The 25351-nt window shown below is 37.3% G+C and overlaps 1 protein-coding gene across 10 annotated transcripts in view; it reads left to right on the top strand.

The window, feature by feature from the left end:
- Positions 1-12768: 12768 nt before the first annotated feature.
- LOC131549548 (chemokine-like protein TAFA-1) overlaps positions 12769-25351 on the top strand; it is a 185641-nt gene continuing 173058 nt past the window's right edge. For 4 of the 10 annotated variants that reach the window (XR_009273428.1, XR_009273426.1, XR_009273425.1 and 1 more), the window contains exon 1: positions 12773-13102. Coding sequence is in view for 1 of the 10 variants with exons in the window: in XM_058791835.1 (XP_058647818.1) it covers positions 13081-13102 (22 nt within the window). In the remaining 9 variants the exon portion in view is untranslated. Of the gene's footprint in view, positions 13103-25351 lie in introns of all 10 variants that reach the window. The other 6 variants (XR_009273429.1, XR_009273427.1, XR_009273424.1 and 3 more) reach the window with 3 other exon arrangements.

The following is a 25351-nucleotide window of genomic DNA, read 5'->3' as shown; positions in this document are numbered from 1 at the left end:
CACAAACAGGCTTACTGACTGGGATTGGCAAGCCAGACAGTTCAACAGGCACATTTGGGAAAACAGAACCGGCTGACAGTTCATGATTAGACTCATTAACTAGATCTGGCAAGACAGACAGTTCATACACATTTGGGGAAACAGAACAAGCAGACAGTTCATGAATGGTCTCTATGGCAGCAACAGGGTTAACGGGGCAAACACGGAGTGCATTTATAGTTTCTGGGCTCATGCAAGTTTAAGGGTTCAAAGGTGGGTTTTTGGGCTGTGACAGACAGGGCAGCAAACTCGGTGTTGGTTTCCTTGAGAGTGGCTGGACAGACAGACAGTTCAATATTGGGTATATTGGCAAAGGCTGATTGGGTTGACAGTTGACAATTGGATTCAAGAGCTGATTTAAAACAGACAGGCAGTTCAACATCAGACTCATGGACTAGAACAGGACATACAGATAATTCAGAATTAGGTTTATGGACTGAGACTGGTAAAACAAATGGTTCAGAATTAAACACACTTGGGAACAGTGGATCCGCAGACAGACCAAAACCGGGTGCATTGACTGAACCTGAACTGGTAGACATTTTAGTAAGTGACATTAAACAGGCAGACAATTCACAGTCAGACTCCGTTGAAACAAGACAGACAGTTCAAAATCAAGCACATTGACGGAAACTGGACAGACAGACTGTTCACTAGGGGTCTCTTTGGCAATGACAGAGTTAACAGGGCATATAGAAAGTTCATTTAAGGTTTCCATGGCAGTGACGGGCAGGAATGACAGTTCCTGAATGGCCCTTGTAGCCGCAGCAGAACAGTCAGGAAATTCACAGACAGCGTCCTTAGGTGTGACAGACAAGGCTGAGTGTTCAGAAACAGCTTCTTTGGCTGGATTGAGACAGGGCAAGTTCACAAACGGCCTCCTTGGCCGGTTCAGGATGAGACAATGGTTCGTAAAGGGTTTTCATAGCCGTGACAGGACAGGCAGAGAACTTACAGATGGCCTCCATAGCCATAACAGGACGAGGATTCGCAGACGACCTCCATAGCCGTGACAGGACAGGCAGAGAGTTCACAGATGGATACCACTGACACCTCTGGAGTAGGGATGGCTCAATACTCGTATCGGTACCGTTCGGTTCTCAGACAAATTCCAAATGGAAGTGATCGTCCCTTTCCCCTTGGAGTGGAGACTTTGGAGTGAGAAGGGCACGTGCGTGCCATTATGTAGTTGCATGGAATGCACAGCGATGTAAATTCCTCATTATCATCAGCTGGCATGTTCAACAACGCAGCACGGTCAACAGATTCACTGATGGACACCAGCATAAAAAACAAATATATACACATTTTATATTTTAAGAAGTTTTATACATATTAGTTTTTATAGAGTGGCATATTTTAAAAACTTTAACATAAAAATGTATGTTTATTTGCAACAGTTACGCTAACAACAATAAAAAGACATTTATGACATTAAAACATCTGCTGATTGACACTGTGCTGCGTTGTCACGGGAACATGCCAACTGATGATAATGAGGAAATTACATCGCTCCCTTCGCCAAGTGCATTCCAAACGACTACATAATAGCACGCATGTGCCCTGCTCACTCCACAGTCCCCACTCCAAGGGGAGAGAGATGATCACATTTGGAATTTGTCCAAGGACCGAACGGTACCGATACGCGTACAGAGCCATCCCTACTCTGGAGGTTCTGCAGCGGATGCCGCCACCTTCGGAGGTTCTACAATAGTAACATCAGGAGACAGGTAGAGTTCATTAACATCCTCCTTAACAGGACAAGTGCAGCGCTCATCTATGGTTCCTTTGACCGTGACATGACGGGCTGAAAGTGCATTGATGGGCGGTGCCACCACCACGCAAGGAGCTGAAGCGAGCACCGCCACTTCGGTAGGTTCTGCAGCTGGAGATACCAGCTGCGTGTGCAGATACCAGCTGCGTGTGCAGACACCAGCGGTGCATCCCTCACACTGGATACCAGACTGGGATACCGAAGGACTGACCTTGAATATCTGGGTGTGACAGACAGGACGTGACAAGACTCTGGATGATCAGCTGTGACGTCACTCTGGAAGATCAGCGGAGACGTGACGAGACTCTGGTAGATCAGCGGAGACGTGACGAGACTCTGGTAGATCAGCGGAGACGTGACGAGACTCTGGAAGATCAGTGGAGACGTGACGAGACTCTGGAAGATCAGCGGAGACGTGACGAGACTCTGGAAGATCAGCGGAGACGTGACGAGACTCTGGTAGATCAGCGGAGACGTGACGAGACTCTGGAAGATCAGCGGAGACGTGACGAGACTCTGGAAGATCAGCGGAGACGTGACGAGACTCTGGAAGATCAGTGGAGACGTTACTTGACTCATGACGATCAACTGTGACTTGACTTGACTTGACTCAGGAAAATCAACTGTTACTTGACTGGACTCAGGAAGATCAGCTGTGACTTGACTGGACTCACGAAGATCAGCTGTGTCATGACAGGGTGTTGTTGTGGTCGCCATTTTGCGAACAGGCTCTACTGTCGCCACCATTATGTGAGCACACCTCGTGGCCGCCCTTACATGAGCGGACGGGGTGTCACGTTTCTCCACGTCACCCATAGTGAACGCTGAACCAACAGTCAACAAAGCATAATCCACAAACTGACAAATGCGGACCCCATTTCAGCGGTTGATTAAATCACAGAACAAGTTTATCAAAACACAGTCAGGCAGATCAGAATAATAAGCAACGTTCAAATACTCTTGAATATAGTCCTCGAGCAATCGTGTGCCCTGTGCGAGAGCTAATAACAGTCTTGCGATATCTATACCTAGCCATTGTCCACTTGAAAAGCCGCTGGATCCTTGTGTGGCTGAGCATTTTGCTAACTATGAACTAGAAACACGGAAAGGCTCCGTAAAGTGGCTTTCGCTAGAAGAGTGATAAATGCTAAACAATACTCTGCAGTGAGAGAGAGGAAGTCCATGGCTTATGTAGGGTGTGTGATTGGTTACAGCTGTGGGTGAAATCAGTGCAATGGATGATGGGAAATGTAGTCCAGGGTGTAGTGTATCAGTCTGTGTAGTGTAGAGTCCATGTGGAGAGCAGGTGACCTCTGGTGGTGAGTGAATGGAAGTTCATAGACCGGATTCCTGACACTCTAAATCTGATATTAATCACAGATATTAAAAGAATAGTTCATCAAAAAATGTCATTTACTTGTCATACAAAGTTGATTTCACACTGTAGCATTTGGACCAACCAGACACACAATTGTTCATTTAACAAATCAATTATTCATTAGATTAACAAATAATCACAGACCCCTCACCTAATAAACATACTGGGTGCCAGGATGTCTATGAACGACCCCAGACCCCTGGTTACCATGGCAACAAGGACACCTCAGCCAGACCAGATAAACTTTATGACCTAATGGCATGTCGAGAGTTCTCCCTCTCACTATCCTTCACCCATAGGAAAAACATAATGCCCATAAAAATGGACTCTTTTCTAATTAATTCATAGAAAAACCTTTCTTTGAATGAAAACACATATCCTTCAGGTCTTTGTGTATATTATTACTGTTGTTGTATATTGTCTTTTGTATTGTATACGTAAGGGATAATCAATGGCTTCAAAGCCTCCGCGTTGTGCATTCAAATCGTTTAATGCACAGCTAGCCGTTGATTATCCCGTTTATGCCATGGTCATTTGCCAGCATTCACATATTAAAGATGTTAATAATATTTGCGCTGCAATATTTGACCGGAACGATAAAAATGACGGTTATTTTCGTCTGTATTACTATTTAACTGTAACTGTATGTTACTATGGTTACCAATGTTTATAGGAAGCGCATTAATATAGAACATGATTAAACTGACCTGAAACTACCTGTGCGGTTCAACGAATTTAATCAACACCTGCCAGCCAATCAGAATCGAGTATTCAGACAGACCATGGCATAATGTTTTATGCATGCTTATGATAGAACCATTCATTCATTCAACCTTACCATGTTTGGTCTCTATAATTTCGTCTTCAGATGATCTACGTAATTGAGAGTGTATATTATATGTTTATACCTATGCAACATATTAGTGTTCTAAGAATTTTTTGTAGTTTTTGCATCAACACCCAATCGAATTACATATGCAAAATACCATGCTCTAAGACAAAGAGTCTTTCCCTCCAAAAGTGCAAGTCACCATTGGCTCTTTGACCCCCGAGAGGTGTGACCTCGACAGAACTTAAAAGGCCTCACATCAGTGACCGCCACCCCAGTCTAGCTTCTTTTAGATTCTGAGAAGATGGGGATGCTGAGCTAGAACTCTTCTGGAACCCTTAAGTGTGTGCCTGACGTCGGCCTTGACTTTTCATTCACCTAAGATCCTAGGATCTCAGCTCATGTCTCTCTTAGCTCTTCTTCACTTTCCACCTGTGAAGAAACTCCCAATCACCATCGAGTCAGAACATCTTTGGAGTTCATCACTCTTCAAACCTGGAAGAACGTGATCGCAAGTCCAAACCTTGAAACCATCAAGACTTTCATCCGAGACTGCATCCGGACACTCGTCAATGACCAAGGCAATGTAAGTATCGTACATTTAACTAAACTAAACAGAGGTGTAGTATAAGCTATAGACACCGTTGTAAAACAGTGCTGATGGTTTCACTCAAAGGTTAACTGATTCCTTTTCCATAGCTTCATTCCCTGTTCCTCTAATGATTTCTTTCATCCACTTTGCTCCCCTTTGTATGTATGTTTGTTTGTTAGACTAGTTTGTGTTAGTGCTTAGTTAATAAAACGTTTATGCACAAATTACATGAGTTTCTGATTCTGTCACAGCATATGAATAATGTCCCTTTTTTTACGATTCCAATCAAGCTACATTCTCTAATGTATTAATGCTGTAAGAATGTTATTTTCTGTGGCCACGAAAATATCATTTCTTAGAGTTGATATGAAATTACACTCGCTGGACGAACAGATCAGTTGATGACAATATTAATTCTGCTACAGTTACTACCGGCAGCTGATATAAATATGTGTAATTCATTATAATTAATTGTAATTATTTATATACACTCTAAAAAATGCTGGGTTAAATACAACTCAGCGCTGGGTAAAAAGCTGTTGGGTTACTGCCCAGAAGGTTGGGTTAAACATTTAACCCAACTATTGGTTGAAAACAACCCAGTGTGTGTTCTGTCCAATATTTACCCAGCACTGGGTTATATTTAACCCAGCATTTTTTAGAGTGTACATTTCCCTTTTGAGCTAATTTGCTACAACTCACTGCTGTTTAAGTTTGGGACCTTTGACGGCTGAATAAAAGCCTAATCAAGGTCTTCATTTGGATAAAGCGAACAGCCCTTTAAGTGGAGGGCAATAGGTAGTTGTGTGTTTCTATAACAAAACAAATGCTGCATAAATACTATGAAAATGCATACATAATAAGCAATCATTTACATAAATACAATAGTACATAACGGTACAAAATACATTCATCCTGTTACTGGAGACAAGAGTCAACATCTTTATTGACTGAGGTATTGTTCTTCTACATTCAAATTGAAATGTACTAACAGGACAAATGAGAATATGAAGAAAATCAGGCCGAGAAAAAAGAGATAGAGAGAAAAAGAGAGGAGGAAAGAGAGGTGCAACTAGCATTTCAATTACATTATGGCAATTGTTTTTTATCTTTGACGCAGGTTAATGAAACTAATTAGTCTTCACTGCGCAGAAGCTTCTGGCGCCTCAGATAATTGCTATTCGCTGAGATAGCAAAAGTCAATTTTGCCTCACGCGGCGTCTGGGAAAATAAACATTGAAGCTTATCACTTCTGAAGCCACTACATGAGAGGTTTTACATCAGCTCTTTCAGTCTTATTGGTGGCTCCAAAGAACCCTGTTGCCCTAAAGTATGCACTTGATAGGGATACTTGCAAGTTCACAAACGGCAACCGAAGTTGTAGTTTAAAAAAAAAATAGAATCTAATTAAACAAATAACAGAAAATCAAGCTCTTTCATGTCTTTATTTCAAACAGCAGTCCTACTTTAACCATACATTTCAACTTTCAAGAAAAGCCACTTTAGCAATACTTTTATCTTGCAAAAGATTATTAATAAAAGGTTTTTTATTTATTTATTTTATTGATTTATTGAAATGTTTTAGATATTTATTTAATTTTAATTAACTTGTTTATTTATCTTCCATAAATTATCTTATTTTACATACATTGAAAGTATTCAAAACTAAGACAGGTTTGATGAGATATGAAGCACTATTACATTTCTAATTTTTCTTTAAATATTTTTTTTTCACCTTGTCCCTAATTTAAAAACAACAACAACATACAGCTATTTTTATGGTGATTTTTGTGTCATCGTATTTTGATTAATTATTTGTGACTGTATCATTCTGTGAAGTTTTCTATATTGTTGTGTCCTATATAAATAAAAATAAAATATTTTGGACTTATACCCACTTTTGTGTTCAAGCATGTAATATATTGGGCAAAACTTCAAAATCATATGAAAATGTCATATTTTGAATATGTGTCATATAAAACTGTCCTGACACATTAACTTATGCATTAATGTAATTTTAACCATGTTTTGCAAAAATGTCTTCAGGTGATATTTCTAGGCCATCTTGGTTGAACTTATTTCAAGTTATACCACTATGCTTTAATAGAAACCTAAGTTACATCATAAATTTATGTATGTATGTATTTATTTTTCATTTATTTATTTATTTATTTATAAATAAACAAATAATTAAATAAATACAAAACTTAATAAAAAACAGTTTAACAAACTGTCAAATGCTACAAACTAATATCGCCCAATTTTATATCAACTTTGTGAAAAGGCTTTGGAAATCAGATTTGAAAAGGTCCACAGCCTGATGGCTTTAGGAATGAAAAGCTTGTCTCTAAATGGCTGCTGCTGTTCAGGATTTAGATTGTTAACATATTGATCTAAAAGTGCTTCACCTTGCTTTGCCTGTTTTTTAATGGCATCCATCGATAGTGTGACCTTCATGTACACAAATGGCTCAGGTTTGGAGAGGGGAGAGAATGGATTATTTCCACTTATAACTATAAATCCAACCTAACCTCGGCCTGTAGGCGTCAATCAATGCGTCAAAACTCAAGCTAAGACTCCACATCTGAAATAATAAGCCATATAATACGAGTGGGCCAGACGAACTGAAATGAAATTAGCAGGAAAATAAAAACAGCTGAAGATATTAAATGACTTTCATTCGATTCAATGGTAGATTTCTGCATTAGCGTCTATGGAAGTTTTTTACTCTTTGAAAGAGCTGAAAGTTCAATTTTTTATTTGCATTGAAACAATGCAATTGTTTCATAAGCCAGTTCTGATAATAATATAAGGAAGCAGAGTGTTTCAAGCAAATGCCTTAACTGCACACTATGAAAAATGAGTGCAGGTCGAAAGATGTCAGTAAGATTTAGTGTGTAAAGTTTGGGAGAGTGCTGCATCCGGATCGTAACCGGGAAGAGGAGCGAGTCAGGAGATGGTGGTGAGCTGCAAAGCTGCAAGTAGGTCAGGACTATTCCTGGTCTCCCACCATATGTTAAGAGATGTGCAGAGAAACAGAAAGAGAAAGAGAAAGAGAGAGACTGATAGACAGACAAAGAAGGAGAAGAAAGAAAGACCGCATAAGACAGACAGTGAGACAGGTACAGAAAGAGAGAGAACTTTGAAGTAAATGATGGCAGGGAATCAATCTGCAAATGCACCAGCTGGCATTGCAACCCAGCCAAACTCCTGCCGTGAAGTTCGACCAGAATGGACCGAAAATCTTTGGCCCACCTGCAAAATGCTTTCCGCTCAAAAAGAAAAAGTGCTATTTTTCTTGCTCAGTATACTTAATTAAAATGAGTTAATGCAAATTGATAAACTTAATAAACTGCGTGCATCCATGTAAATTAGTAAATTAATTAATATTTATAATATTCTATAATTCAATTATTAATATATATATATATATATATAAATAATAAATGAATAAATTTGTGTCAATTAGTCTGTGCTGGAACTATCCATTAAATAAAACTATATATTAATTACAGTATTAACATGAATAATAATCATTATAAGAATCTTATTTACATCACTTAACTAATATAACAATTTATAATTATAATATTTATATAATTCAGTCAATAATTTAAAAACAAATACAATAATAAATCAGTCCATTTGTCTTGGAACTATCCATTTTGTAAAAGTAATACAATTTATTACTATATTAACATTAATATTAATTATTTTAATTTAAGAATAGTATATAATTTAATATTCAATATGATAATACATTAATCTGTTTTGTGATTGAAAATGCTTTCAAATTTAACATTAATATTAATTATTATAATATACGAATGTTATTGACAATTTGACTAAATATATTTTTATATAATAATTAATATAATCTTTATGGCATGGAACTGTCCATTTAATTTTGTAAAATGAAACCAATTTTACAATATTAACATAAATATACATTTTATAATATAAGAATATTAGTTATAGAATTTAACTAATATATGTTTATTATAATAATAAACCGATTGATTTGTGTTGGGAATACATACTGATAATTTCCATAGTATTCTCATTTATCTTAATGGCACTTGTTAAGCTGTCGCAGGACCTCACAGAAATATTATTTAATTAAAAAAAATAATAATAAATTGAACTATATGAATCATTTGAATACTTGAAGAATTATTTTGTCCGTTTTTGGTCGATCCAAAACTTGCCTTGGGATTTCACTTGGGATAGTGCTGAGATCAGGAAGATGGTACTAGATCAGCTTAAACGTCCCACTAGGATCAAGTATGAGATGAAAGCACTAATGTATGAGGCCCTCTTCCTGTAAACCACCTACTGTTCTGGTCACCTCCAGTAGTAATTGAATGTAGGGGATTTAAAAATCCAATAAAGAATGACAAGAAACTGTATGATCGCTTTAGAGGTGAAAGTTGGGACCAATGGGGATACTGAGAATAGGTGTGCATGGGCGGTACACCCACTGTTAATCCACCGCCAGAGCTAGAGAGTAATTCAATTAAACAGCACAGTCATAGGCATCTGTGTGGGGAAAACCACTTGAGGGATGCAGCTGAAAACAAATGAAATATCGATGGCTACAATGACTTTGGCATTATTTGATAGAGTGGAGATGAAATATTGGCTTGATTGGATTTTTTAATCAAATCAGAGTTCAGATTTTGGACTTGCGTGGTGCTCACAAGGGTGAGTCATGTTTGAAAGCCTTTCTAATGTGTCCGCTGACAGCTCTCAGCATCAGCTGAAACCTGGGGGAACCGGAAATACATTTTTATTTCCTTTTTAAAGCTATAGTGAGTCATTTAGTAGCTTTAAATATGAGTTTCTCTGCGGAGACAGGTATAGGCAGTGCTTTCACAAAATAATCGAGAGAAGGCAAAGGCCTCCATCATGCTGTGATCAGCTGATCACGCTGTCTATGGGATAAAGACTGCCTATGATGTTTGTAATGAATGGAAATTAGCCTAAATGTGTCAAACTGGTTCAAATGGATGGACTAATTGCAAAGTTCACAAGCATTCATTTTGCTTACATCAGAACTGAAATTAACCGGTTGATGTCAAATGATCCAAAAACAAAACAAAACAAAACAAAACAAAACAAAACAAAACAAAACAAAACAAAACAAAACAAAACAAAACAAAACAAAACAAAACAAAACAAGATGACTATTCATAATATTAGACAATCAACAGTTTGTAGTTTAAGTTGAAGATACAGAGCACAAAATATTTTATGTATTTTGTGTAATTTATCATTTTGAAGCAGTTTAAACACAGTTTGATGTGACTTTGTTTTAATAAAAAGTTAAAAAGATATTAATGTGACAGTAAAGACGTTGGGTACAAAAAGCATGTATATATTTCAAATAAATGCAGGGTTTTTTTTTTTTACTATATTTTAATCAAAAATCATAAAAATTGTATGACAGAAGAGTGTGTTAAGGGCTGCCAAAAAAATTAGCTTTGCTATCACAGGAAGAAATTAAAATGTTTGAATTGTAATAATACTTCATAATATTACTGTTTTTACTGTATTTTTGATCAAATAAATGCAGCTTTGGTGAGCATAAGAGACTTAAAAAAATCTTACTGCCTTCAAAGTTTGAACAGTAGTATATATAGTAAATAAATAACATAAATAATCAACAATATTATGTATTGTTTACTTGCTGATAATTTAAATTGACTGGTTTTTACCAAGTTTTAAACCACACAAATGTACTGTATATTGAACAACAACAACAATAATAATAAAACAATAATAATAATAATAATAATAATGCAAAGGGGGCTGTCATTCTAAAAAGTGTAGGACTAGCAGAATGTTTGGAAAACAACAACAACAACATTACACCTTTACATTTCTAGTTGGTGCGTGGTGCAGAAATTCCACACTGTACCTTTAAAAACAAAACACTTTGTGCTTTAGTTACTCTTCCATGTTTGTCTTAGTTACAACATAACTATGTTTCTGTCTGTATTTATGAACTGTTTACCGATCAAATGCTCTAGTACTGTTCTGCATTAACAGCAGGTGAAGCAGGTTTCTCCACAGGATGTTCCTTTCATTCCTCTCAGCTCGCAGGGAGTAATTAAAGCTCCAGAGACGGGAGGTATTAGTGTCATGGCATTTTGACTCAAATGATACAGAAATGATGAGTGACCATATACACAGAATCCATTAGCAACGCAACAGTAGGTCAAAGGAGGTTCTGGGAGCCCAGGGGACCAAGAAAGAGCTCTTTTTAGACGTATTTGGCTTACAGTTGGTGAAGTCTTCCCATCAGGTTTGTTGTGGCGTGAAGAAACCAGCAGCCTTTTCATTTTTCTTTTTTCAGGAAGTAAATAGAACTTATGTAACAAATGTATCTTGGCACTTCCTAATCACAGTTGTGCAAAATTAAAAGCAACTTGGGAAGAGTAAAATGTTCACATCAGGGTTGGATCAATATCAAAAATCGAAAATTTGGCTTCGGCCCGATACCAGCCTCTGGTATCGGTTACTATGCCAACAAAAACAGCCTCAGTAGACCCAAGAAATGAAACTAATGCTGTAAATAGATTTAATAATTCAATGTCAGTGTGTTGGGTTCAACAAAAGTGCATTTGTACAGCAGCGCTCACAAAAGTTTTATAGTTCTCAACTCAAACGGCATGCATCAAAATGTATATATATATATATATATATATATATACATACACACAGTATATATAAATATATATACAGTATATATATATATATATATATATAATCATTTTTAATCATTTCTTTATGCTTTATTAACTTGATCTGCTTAAAGCACATTGTTGCTGGGTCATGTACAAAAATTTCCTTGACAATATTGTACTGTGGTAAATTTCTGAAACCAAAAAGTAGAGACTGAAAGTATATTTTAGTACCATTTAGTGCCCGGCAACCGTGTACACAAAACACAAGAACTCATTTTACTGAATAATTAAGGTAATATGAGGGTAAACAGTAAAAAAATGAAGAAGAAGAAAAAAATAGAGGATAAATTATTTAATATACTTGCTGGTATTTCATACATTCTTTAAGCAGCTAAAAAGTCCAGCAGCTATTGCCTTAGAGAATCTATGCAGGTATAAATCAAAGTATAAGACATTTCCTTTGTTTCGGTGACCTGGTTTGTCAGTAGATGTTAGAAGCTGAAAAAAGACAAAAGAATAAGAAAGAAAAATGTTGAAAATCCTTATCCTGAGCCATACAGTACGTACATTTAATAGGCTGTTATGGAGCCCCACTTGTGAAGGTGTAATCCTTAATTACACTGCTTGACTGCTTCTAGAACAACCACTTCACCCTTCAAAGTCCATATGGATGGATCCATATGAAACATGAGTGGTGATTTAAATTTCTTTGTTTGAAGCAGACTCACAAATGTATTACTGAGAAAGAGCACGGATCACAGCTCTCATTAAAAACCTGAGGTGATTTGAGTCTATTGTTGAATAGAGCATTTAGATGACTATATTTACATTATCACCTACGGCACTGATTAAATCTATTCAACTTTCAGTTATTTTTTACTCAAAGGTTATGTGCTGACTGATAAATAAGTGTTATATAATAAAAAGAACAGAGTATCTAAAATAGATAGATAGATAGATAGATAGTTATTTCCTCAGCAACTACTGCAGAAGATTTCAGAGAAAGTTGCTGAAGTGTACAGGTAGAAGTTCCAGGGTCCCCCACACACCTCACCTTAACTTCTGTTTAGCTGTAATTTATTAGTTTGAGAATCTGGCAACAACAACAGCAATAATAATATAGCCTAATGCAAGTAATGCAAAAGATGGATACGGACAGAGTAAAACTTTTTTCAATTCTGAATTGTAAAATATAAAACTGAATTGGCCTAACATTAGGCCATACGTTGCAATTGTGACAAAAAAAAAAAAAAAAAAAAAAAAATTGTGAGATAAAAACTCGCAATTACGTTATTTTTTTCCTGTGTCAAAAAAATAAAAAACAATAATAATAATAAAAAAACAAACAAAAAACAAAAACAAAAAAACAATTGCCAAATGTAAACTGAGAATTCAGAGAAGATGTAGGCTAAACTCAGAATATTTCAGAAACGAAACGAGAAACATTTTCCCTTTTTTTTCAGCAATCACGTCGCGTTTGCTTTTGTTCGTTTGTTTTTTGTTTGTTTGTCGATGAACAATGAATCACTCTACTGAGTCGAATCCGCTTGAATCGCTTTATTCTAGTCAGTTAACGTTAGCAAATGCTGGGATTGTTTGGAGCAGTTTTCTTCTCAGTCAAACTGTGACGCGATATTTCAAAACAAAGAGCGAAGATATCGTTGAATTAAATGGAAATTAATCTGCAATCGATGGAGGCAGACATTGTCCTGTCGACATAGAAGGCCTTCGTTACTTTGAACACCTGCACGTGGAGCTTGTGAAGTTGTGAACGACTCGATGGATACAGTGAACTCATCAGGTAAAGCTATTAATTTGACTGAAAGAGTATCAGTACACAAAACAGTGCAACGACTTTGACTTTACCTGTCTGAAAGTGTACCCTGACATACTATTTAAACACAATGAATATATGAATTATCAAAGATAACATTACTTAACCGATAGGTTTTGAAAGGTAACCAGCTAGTTAGTTATGAATGGCATGATGGCGATAAGCCAGTGATAAATCGGTGTGATAAGAATACAAGGCTAAACAGCCCAACCATATCTACACATGGTATCAATTTACAAATCTGTTCTACTATAGCAAATGATTGATTTGTGAATATTAATTCGCCTAGCTACGTTGTAGTCTAGGAAAATTGGCTGTGAGCCTTGACCCTCTGGTCCTGTCCAAGATGATTATTATAATATCATATTTTTAGCCTAGTGTGTGTGTGTGAGAATAATACCTAATCATTCTGTAGACTCTTACAATGCAGTATTCATGTAGGCTACAATTTGAAAATGTGATTTTTATATTTAATATTTTAGATTGAATATTGTATGTTGGAATTAATAACATGAAAGAATAATTAAAGTCTCAAAGTAGCCTAGGGTTTACTAACAATGTAAGCTTCACCTAATTCAAATGTATGAATTAAGTATTCAAAATGCCATCAAGTCATTTGTAAGTCCTGGTACTTCAAAATTTTCTGGTGCTTCTGAGTGCAGGTAAAAAAAAAAAAAAATGTTACTACAAAGGAAAAACAAAAAATGAAAGAGAACCATACATTGTATAACAGCATTGAAGCATATGGCAAAGATGGAGGTTTGTATTTAAAACATAACCAGAGGCTTGTTTTATTGATATTGGTTGGCAGTGTTTTTCAAATGGGATCAATAATTCAAAAAATGAAACTGGAGTAGCACAAATCAGTAGCTCTGCACAACAGTAATTCAAAAATCTTCAGACTGAGCTGCTTATAGGACCGTTACATTCATTTTGTTTTTTTTGTTTGTTTTTGTGTCATTAATTATACAGATAAATTGCTGTGGTTTGTTTGCTGTATTGTGCGAAATGCCACGGAACATGGGGGAGCCACATTCCATTTCGGCATGTCTTTGGTAATGCGACTGAAATTGGAATACTGCATGTCTTAATTTGATTATTCCTATTCTGAATTTGACCTTATTAGTTTGAGGGTAATTAGAAAATGCTGTTTAAATGGAAAATCCTCATTCTTTATGAGAACAGAAGTCACATTATTGCAGCTCATATAAATGTAGTCAGCTGTTTAAAAAATCAGTGTTTAAATGCTCTGTTTAACAGAATCCTACAAACACTTTACCTAAAGCTTGATGCAACTGATGAAACTATAAGTGTAACGTATGACTCCACATCTGGTGTTTTAAAAAAATGCTAATTATATTAAGTGTGCATGTATGCTATTTATTATTATTATTATTATTATTATTATTATTATTATTATTATTTGCATGTCAAAAAGTGAAATGAAAAGTATCATGACACTAGCTCAGCAAGAGAGAAAAATTTTGTATGACCTATATTTCAGATATTATTATTATTTTTGTATGGAAGCTTGTTTTTGTCAAGGAATAACATAAAAGGTAATTGCGACATTTTATCTCATAATTCTGACTTTTTTTCTCGCGATTATAAGAAAAAAGTCTGATTTTTTACAAACTCAGAAGTGTGAGATATAAAAAGTCACGATTACATTTATTTAATTTTATTTTTGTTAGTTTTTTTTTACTTAGTGGCAGTGTTAACTCAGAATTCAGAGAAAAAAGTCAGAATTGCAAGAGAATTGTGAGATAGAGTTTTTCTCTCACAATTCAGTTTTTTATATTAGAATTGTGAAGTAAATTGAAATAGTTGATAATAGCAAGATTAAAGTCTGAATTGTGAGAGATACATTAACTTGTTAATTTTTTAAATTTTTTTTATTACATGGTGGACAATTGATTCAGTTGTCTTGTTTTGACACTTGGTTTAAAAATATCCAAAAGGACATATGCATACGTTCTACATTTGAATCTATATTAAGTTACAGGTCATAAATTCAGACATACGTACTTACAGTGAGTAGTCCAAAGCCATTGGGATCGTTGAGCTAAGGATAAGGATTGACTGACAGTTGTAGGCAAGAAAGCGAGAGCGAGACAGCTCTGAATACACTTTTATTTCCAGTCTGCGACATGGACATGATATCGTTTCCCCCATCTCCTGATGAGGGCTGCCATTCCTTCCATTTACTGTGACCTGCCAAGCACATCTGAAAGGCTTTTCACACAATAGAAAGGCTCTTTTCTAAAAGAACAATGTATAACCTATTATTGAAACCCGTGAGAGCACAGGTCATGCACACACACTGTAGTTTATGATGGTGATAAATGTCAAAAGCATTGTGTGGTCACATGCAAAACAGAAGTCAGCCGTAATGGAATTGTGTTGATGTCGTTTCCCTCTTATACCGTTTTAATACAGTATGTAGCTCACTGTCATTACTGTACACAGAACATTTACACAGCTCGCTGTCATTACTGTACATTACTGTGTTACACAGAAATATGAGAAACTGTGTAACCTTTATGTATATGTGGGTGAAGCACACTTATTTTGTAAACCTAGTTGTTTACTTGTTGTTTTGTTGATTCAGATTTGGTACGCTCTAATACACTAAGGGGGAAAAGGTTTATTTTTTTATTTTATATTTTTTTTAAGTTTAGGAAATTTACTGCTAACTAAATTTGCAGCAGATACATATAGGGGTATTATATGGAAATTTAACACACATTGTGCAAATGAACATTGAGTTACGGATGTTTAAACAGCATGAATCTTCACTCAGTTCCCCTTTTAATTTATTCAGCACTAAGACTCGCATCAAATTCAGACATTCACCTTTCCTTTCTCATGCTAAATTTACCACAAAATTAATTGACACCTCCATTCAATTCTACAACAGGAACCTGTTCTGTCATCTGTAAGAATAATTTAATAATCCTTTTTCCCCCATGTTGATAGTTTTCCCCCCCTAAATTGATTCATTTATTTATGTTTTGCACAAAAACATAATTTTGTCTTAAGGTTGTTATGCAAGAGTGAAATTATTTCCAATTTTATCATCTGAAATGTTCAACTTCCTAGTGCTGTCTACACCAGCTGCGTTCAAAATTGTGTACTGTGTGAGTACTAGGTGCACATTTGATGATGAACTGGTAATAATGTAGTTCTAAGGTGTGTAGAATCAATGGAATCTGGAAGTTTTTGTGTTGTTGTTGAAAACGAGTGGTCACTAAAACAGGTTGAATACCAAATTTTGAAATATCATCTCTTGTGTTCTGCAGAAAAAAAGTCATGCATGTTTGGAATGACAAGGCTTTAAAATAAACCTGGGTGTTAAGACTTGTATAGCTTAATATAACCGTGTAAAATTGAGTATTGTACTTAAGTACACTTTTTGAGTATCTGTACTTTACTTGAGTATTATTTTTTCTGGAAACTTGCGACTTTAACTTCACTACATTTGAAAGACAAATATCGTACTTTTTACTCAACTACATTTATATCAAGGTCCTCAAGTAGAAAGTCGTTATATGTAGCAGTTTTTACAGTGCGTACATTTTCAGATTCACTGAACCCTTTTTTCTGCGAAAATCCGGCCTGCGATCTGCCAGGACCTTCCTGTGTTGCCAAGTGTTACACTATTTCTAAGTTTTCTGCCTAGCTTTGAATGGACATTTGGCTGATTTGTTTTACGCAAATCTGGCAACCTCGGGATCTTCTCCAATAAACTAATGTAAACATCCATCTCTAAACGTCTGCGCTACTGCACAGCTAAAAGCGCTCTAAGAAGGCATGTGTTAACTCATTAAAGCCCTTTGGAAAATTAACCATGTTTTTACTATAGTAACCGTAACTATGGTATTTGCAGTCAAATCACAGTATCCACAAATGTACTATTATCTCACTATAGTAACCATATTTGTAGTAAAACTTCAGTAACCACAAATTTACCATAGTTTCATTATATTCACTATAGTTTGATTTTTGTAGTATGGCAATACAAATGGTAGGCTAATATATCTGTCAAAAAACGCTGCCCTCACTTTACTATATACAGGTGCTGGTCATATAATTAGAATATCATCAAAAAATTGATTTATTTCACTAATTCCATTCAAAAAGTGAAACTTGTATATTATATTCATCCATTACACACAGACTGATATATTTCAAATGTTTATTTCTTTTAATTTTGATGATTAGAGCTTACAGCTCATGAAAGTCAAAAATCAGTATCTCAAAATATTAGAATATTTACATTTGAGTTTGAATAAATGACAAATTCACCTGACCTGAACCCCATAGAGAATCTATGGGGTATTGTCAAGAGGAAGATGAGAGACACCAGACCCAACAATGCAGATGAGCTGAAGGCCACTATCAGAGCAACCTGGGCTCTCATAACACCTGAGCAGTGCCACAGACTGATCGACTCCATGCCACGCCGCAATGCCTGCAGTAATTCAGGCAAAAGGAGCCCCAACTAAGTATTGAGTGCTGTACATGCTCATACTTTTCATTTTCATACTTTTCAGTTGGCCAAGATTTCTAAAAACCCTTTCTTTGTATTGGTCTTAAGTAATATTCTAATATTTTGAGATACTGATTTCTCTGATTCTTTCATGAGCTGTAAGCTCTAATCATCAAAATTAAAAGAAATAAACATTTGAAATATATCAGTCTGTGTGTAATGAATGAATATAATATAGAAGTTTCACTTTTTGAATGGAATTAGTGAAATAAATCAAGTTTTTGATGATATTCTAATTATATGACCAGCACCTGTATACATACATACATATATACATATACATAGTGTCGGATGCAAACGCCGGCGCTGAAGCTCCATCTCCACAGTAGGTTAATGGACATGCACATTTTCATATGGACTACATAATTACAGAAGATTTGTTTTTTATTTTAATTAGTTCGTAGTAGACATTTCAAGCTTTCTATAGATTTGTTTCAGTTTAGTTTATGTCTGTGAGTCAGTTCATTGTTGCGACGCGCTCCATCCACACAGAGTCAGAAAGCACATCCAAAAATGAATAAGCATTTTAAGTTCTTTCCGCAGGGAAGTCATAAATTAAGCTCGATAATAGGCCTAGGCCTAAATACTCGAAATGCACCTACAGCGATTTTATTATTAATATAATAATAATAATAATAACAACAACCTGTTTTGGTCGTATTTACTATTGCCCAGCTCCCCCTGTCATTGATCTAGCATCCCCTGAGCACCAGCATTTAAAATTCTCTGGCGCCGCCCCGATTATAAATGTTATATTATGCCAGAAGGTAGCTAACAGTGACTGTTAAAATGTATCTGATGTCTAATTCATTCAGTCAAGAGATTCGTTCAAAAACGAAACAAGTTCATATATTTCAAATAATTTTTACATATTTTTATTTTAATTGGCTCATTTATAACATTTTACACTCATTTAAATAAAAGATTTTGTAAGAAATCTAAGTGAATTAGCCTACATATTTTGTATTTGTCAAATGTTTTGCTTCTGAATCTTGGGAGAACCGTGATCTCTATTCTAAAAATCAATTATCCAGAGTCTTAATAAATAGGCTAATATCTGGCATCTAATACTAACTGTTTCTAATATTAAAATGTAGACTAGGATGTAAAAGGTACAATCTTACACACTTTATTTAGTACAATAACAAGGATTTGGTACATTTATAATGCCACAATCCATCGTGCCAGTGTGCAAAGGTGTCCATTTCTATAGGTTTGGTAACATAAAAGCTCTTAATTCCAAAGATAATACAAGCTAATCAGTGTATTCAGTAGGTTGCATTAGTGACATAAGGTATTGTAAGTATACAACAATGCGACAATAAAACAATGCATTTACTTTTTACTTTTGATACTTAAGCACTTTTAAAAACATGTACTTCCGTACTTTTACTTAAGTAAAAATCTGTCTTTACAATTTTGACTTGCAGTGGAATAGTATTTGACCAGTGGTATCTGTACTTTCACTCAAGTGAGGAAGTTGTGTACTTTGTCCGCCTCTGGTAAAATCCCTGTTGAACTCTTATTTTGAAGTACTCAGTGACATCACATGTGGGCGGAGTCAGGGACGTGCCCAGTCAAGTTCGGTCCACAGAATGTTCTGCCGCTGCAACGAGACCGATCATAGTTTGTTCTGATGTGTGTGCAAGTTCTTGAAAACGTAAGTTCACATTGATATACATCGTTAGGAAATATGTATATGTGTGTGTGTAGACTTATGTATACATATTTGATGTTTTATTGTTGGTTTACCACAATATTTATGCACGTTCAGAGAGTTTGATCGATAGATCTCTACAAATACATGGTTAAGGTCTATGTTTACCGTAAATACATGATACTGATGGATCTCTAGGATATTTTGACGGATTCCTGGACATCTGCAGGACTTTGTACTTACTTCCCAACCACGGCAGCTTGTTCCTCCCCCCTTGCAAGAGGATTTACAGCATGTGCAGATTAGTGAGACTGTCTCTGCTCCAGCTGCTGAGTATCAAACTTCTACACCTGAAAGACTTTGGACTGAGCAGTACACTGAGACTTCAAGGTTATGTAGAGTGGAGGAGTGTGTTTGGAATGTTCAAGAGCAAATCAGAGAACTACAAAGCACATTTACAAATGGTTCACCAGGCATGTATCAGGACTTGAGCTACTCCCAAGCCACGGGTGCCGGATATCAGAAATCAGTCCCTCACGCAGGCAGTCAACAGCAGTCCATCCAGCATCGTAGCACCAGCTTGCCTCTTCTCTATGCAGACACAAAAAAAGGTTACCAAAGCTCTGAAACCAATGAACTAGCGAATTACGCTTCTCAAATTATACCTGCACACTCATCAACCATAGCCTTAACTCAGCCACACAGTCAGCTTCCAGTCCAGATACCACCAGGGTTACTACCTCAGGCTCAACAGCCCTCGTCTCGTCCAGCCTCTGTCCCTGTCACCAAGCATCATATAGAGCAACGTGAGCCTTGCCCAGAGTCTGCTCCAGCAGTTATGATGTATCCACCATATGTTTATCAATGGCCTGATGATCTTCAGCAGAGTTTCCAACCCCAAGTCCAGTCCTCTCTACAACAATGCATACTTCCGAAGACAACACCTACGTCCACGGTGTACCAAACTGTACCTAGCCATCCAATAGTTCATGCACATTTTACAACAACTGTGCCAAGCAATTCTGCGAATCCTAATTACGTGTTGGGCTGCACTATATATTGCATGCGATAGTCATGCGCATCTAGTCAGTAAAGCCGGCTCCGTGATTAATGCTAAATCTCCATCACCTGTTTTCAAATGGAGCGGCATTTAATACACAGAGCCGTAGTTCAGTGACAAGCTATGCAATATCATGTTCAATATCGCAGGCGATTCATCTGCGATTCTGAGCGCGAATTGCGTAGTTTGTCACTAAACTACGGCTCTGTGTATTAAATGCCGCTCCATTTGAAATCAGGTGATGGAGATTTAGCGCTAATCACAGAACCGGCTTTACTGACTAGATGCGCATGACTATCACATGCAAAATATCGTGCAGCCCTAATTACGTGCAATCACAGTTCGTGCAGTCATTACCGTCATTCGCTTCAGGACAACCTTTGATGTCGCAGTACCCAGAACCTCTCCCATTGCAATCTGTAAATTATTCAGATCCATACTCACAGGGCTATCGACCTGTCAGGCCCCCAGATGCAATACCTCAGCCACAGTCATATTACCATTCTACTCTACTGTTCAGCCAGTAGTTCAAGTTCCAAGCATGGTGGAGATGGCTATAGCTTCCTCTTATGGAATACCTAAACCTAAGCTAATCAGTTTCACCACTGGGAAGGAGAGTGATTTTGCTCTGTTAAAGAAGGGACTTGATGGTGTCCTTGGCCCACATCTTCATTTCACAGAGGACTATAAATTTCAAGTGTTACTTGATCATCTCAAATTACCAGCTGCCTTCCAGATAGCTAAGCGATACATGTATGATCCCAGGCCTTATACTCAAGCCATGCAAGCTCTGCAACAGCGCTATGGCCAGCCCCGACAGCTGGTACAGGGAGAAATCGGCAACGTTCTCCGTACACCTCCACTGAAACCAGGGGATGCTCAAGGGTTTGAGGACTTTGCTTTATCAGTTAGCTCTCTTGTTGGTCTCCTTAACACATTGGAATGTGTGGCTCACATGTTGATAGATTGCTCACCAAGCTCCCATCCTCTTATAGAGATAGCTTTGTTGAGTACTGCATGACCAAATGCATTCTCCAGAATGGGACTGACAGAACCTACACTATTCCTGAATTTGCAGAGTGGCTCGAGAAAAAATCACAAGCACTTCAGATATCAAGAAGAGCAGCTGAGCTGTATAGTTCAGATAGACCTCGCATTGAGAACAGAGAGCAGAAACCCCTAAAGCCACCAAAGGTACAATCCACAGTCTACTATGGAATGGATAATGCAACAGAAAGGCCCTCCACTTCAGCTACCTTGTCATTGCAGACAAACAAAGAACAGATAAAGGTCAAGAAATGGGAAAGCTTTAAGCCGTACTGCCCTTTCTGCAAATGCCAGCAGCATTACCTCAACTCTTGCCCTGAATTTGGCAAATTAAACATTGCACAAAGAACAGCATGGATAAAGGACAACAACTGATGCTGGAAGTGTGGTAGAGGACATGAGCCTGAAAAAGCCATGCTCCAACTGCGGTGAACAGCACTTATCAGTTCTCCATGAGACTGCAACCAACATCAACAAGAGCATTCTTACTGTCAATACAGTACCCCGCACTGTCTACCTTGATCAGATTACTCTGGCAGAGTCATGTTGAACGTGGTTCAGGTCAGACTTCATAGCAAATGGAGAATACTGGACACAAATGCTATTCTTGACAACGGGTCTGAAAAGACAATAATTCTCCCTACAGCAGTCCATTACCTTGATCTGGAGAAGACAGATGAATCACTTGCCCTCAGGACAATCAGACAAGAGGTTGTAGAAATCCAGGGTGCATCAGTCTCCTTTGAACTGTCTGCCTCTGTGAATCCGAACATTTGCTATAAGATACATACAGCCTTTACAACACAAGAACTGAACATTGCCAAACAGTCCTGCCCTGTGAACGCTCTGAAGCAAAAGTTTGCACATTTGAAAGAATTCCCATTATACCTTTCAAAGAGGTATAGCCCATGCTTCTTATCGGTTCTGATTACCCACATTTTAGTCGAAAAGAACGCACACGCATAATCTTAACTCAAGAACATTCCTGAGCCCTTTCTCCATACGGTGTCGTAAAAGTTACAAATGACCGACACAAAGTCCAAAGTATTTGACTAAGCTTCCTGTCTGTTCTCCTTATCATCTCATGAAGCTGGGAGGAGAACATCTGGCCATCCCTTGAAGAACCAATCTTCAATGTTATTCCTGACCAGTTTACCATAAATAAAGTCGAATAAACAGACAGTACAAAGCACGTGGGATCTGGACATGTTCCAGCACAGACCCCGCTTACCATAAACTACCTTCTGATAAACAAAAATTGACTGACTTACAACTTCGTCTGAGACAAGAAGATCACCAGAGCCACACAACGTGATACTCCTCATGACCTCATAACAAAACCCCTTTTCTTTACTGCCTTCCAAAGGAATGCCGCCTCTTTTGCTCGTACAACAAAGAAACTCTAGTCACACAGAGGATCTTTAAAAGGACAATCCAGGAAAGACTGCTGCTATTAAAGCAATATACTCAAGAGACGATATATTTATATATATGAATGTGGTATTTTATGTTTCGTTTATCTTGCTGTAGTTATTAGAACTTAGGATATTTTTAATCTATGACTTAACCCGTTTAGTAGGTAAAATTATAGGTATTCAATATAAGTACCCCATGTTTGATATTGATTTAAACCTTATTTTGATTCCAATAAGATGAAAAGGATGAATGTTGACTTTTAGCATCATAAGGTATGATTATAACACTTTATAGAAATCTGCTAGGATATTTGGCTCATGTGACATATTTATTAGCAGATAATGTATGCACGAAAAAGAAGTCGTGCTGGGTGGGGCTCCGCCCTACAGAGACAATGTGATTGGGTCAGACAGTGAATAGGATGGTCTTAATTCTGTCCGATAAAAACAGACACCCAACTTTGCAAAGTGTTGGGTTGAAACCACTGGGTTGAACAACTGGTGAAACTGCAAGAAACTTGGCTGAAAGTCTGGGCGTTGCCCCCCTGATCGTGCTGCGAAACATCTGGCTGATCATCGAAAAGACTTCAACACCCTGTCCACGTCGGACCAAAGAAAAACTTGCAAAGCTGCCGCGTAAGAACTTAAAACTCACCATTCGTGCGCTGCTCAAGAAGCCATCAAATCCAAAAGGAGGAATCCCGAGTGACGTCACGCGACAACGCATCAGCGAGAAAGTCCGGGCTTCCTCCAGCAACCAACCTCAAGAAGAATAGCCTTTGATTCAACATTGCACAAAGAACAGCATGGATAAAGGACAACAACTGATGCTGGAAGTGTGGTAGAGGACATGAGCCTGAAAAAGCCATGCTCCAACTGCGGTGAACAGCACTTATCAGTTCTCCATGAGACTGCAACCAACATCAACAAGAGCATTCTTACTGTCAATACAGTACCCCGCACTGTCTACCTTGATCAGATTACTCTGGCAGAGTCATGTTGAACGTGGTTCAGGTCAGACTTCATAGCAAATGGAGAATACTGGACACAAATGCTATTCTTGACAACGGGTCTGAAAAGACAATAATTCTCCCTACAGCAGTCCATTACCTTGATCTGGAGAAGACAGATGAATCACTTGCCCTCAGGACAATCAGACAAGAGGTTGTAGAAATCCAGGGTGCATCAGTCTCCTTTGAACTGTCTGCCTCTGTGAATCCGAACATTTGCTATAAGATACATACAGCCTTTACAACACAAGAACTGAACATTGCCAAACAGTCCTGCCCTGTGAACGCTCTGAAGCAAAAGTTTGCACATTTGAAAGAATTCCCATTATACCTTTCAAAGAGGTATAGCCCATGCTTCTTATCGGTTCTGATTACCCACATTTTAGTCGAAAAGAACGCACACGCATAATCTTAACTCAAGAACATTCCTGAGCCCTTTCTCCATACGGTGTCGTAAAAGTTACAAATGACCGACACAAAGTCCAAAGTATTTGACTAAGCTTCCTGTCTGTTCTCCTTATCATCTCATGAAGCTGGGAGGAGAACATCTGGCCATCCCTTGAAGAACCAATCTTCAATGTTATTCCTGACCAGTTTACCATAAATAAAGTCGAATAAACAGACAGTACAAAGCACGTGGGATCTGGACATGTTCCAGCACAGACCCCGCTTACCATAAACTACCTTCTGATAAACAAAAATTGACTGACTTACAACTTCGTCTGAGACAAGAAGATCACCAGAGCCACACAACGTGATACTCCTCATGACCTCATAACAAAACCCCTTTTCTTTACTGCCTTCCAAAGGAATGCCGCCTCTTTTGCTCGTACAACAAAGAAACTCTAGTCACACAGAGGATCTTTAAAAGGACAATCCAGGAAAGACTGCTGCTATTAAAGCAATATACTCAAGAGACGATATATTTATATATATGAATGTGGTATTTTATGTTTCGTTTATCTTGCTGTAGTTATTAGAACTTAGGATATTTTTAATCTATGACTTAACCCGTTTAGTAGGTAAAATTATAGGTATTCAATATAAGTACCCCATGTTTGATATTGATTTAAACCTTATTTTGATTCCAATAAGATGAAAAGGATGAATGTTGACTTTTAGCATCATAAGGTATGATTATAACACTTTATAGAAATCTGCTAGGATATTTGGCTCATGTGACATATTTATTAGCAGATAATGTATGCACGAAAAAGAAGTCGTGCTGGGTGGGGCTCCGCCCTACAGAGACAATGTGATTGGGTCAGACAGTGAATAGGATGGTCTTAATTCTGTCCGATAAAAACAGACACCCAACTTTGCAAAGTGTTGGGTTGAAACCACTGGGTTGAACAACTGGTGAAACTGCAAGAAACTTGGCTGAAAGTCTGGGCGTTGCCCCCCTGATCGTGCTGCGAAACATCTGGCTGATCATCGAAAAGACTTCAACACCCTGTCCACGTCGGACCAAAGAA

The sequence above is a fragment of the Onychostoma macrolepis genome, chromosome 11 (genome assembly GCF_012432095.1).
Source record: "Onychostoma macrolepis isolate SWU-2019 chromosome 11, ASM1243209v1, whole genome shotgun sequence".
NCBI classification, from domain to species: Eukaryota; Metazoa; Chordata; class Actinopteri; order Cypriniformes; family Cyprinidae; genus Onychostoma; species Onychostoma macrolepis.
The sequence above is the reverse complement of the archived record's forward strand: the minus strand, read 5'-3'. Positions and strand labels throughout refer to the sequence as shown.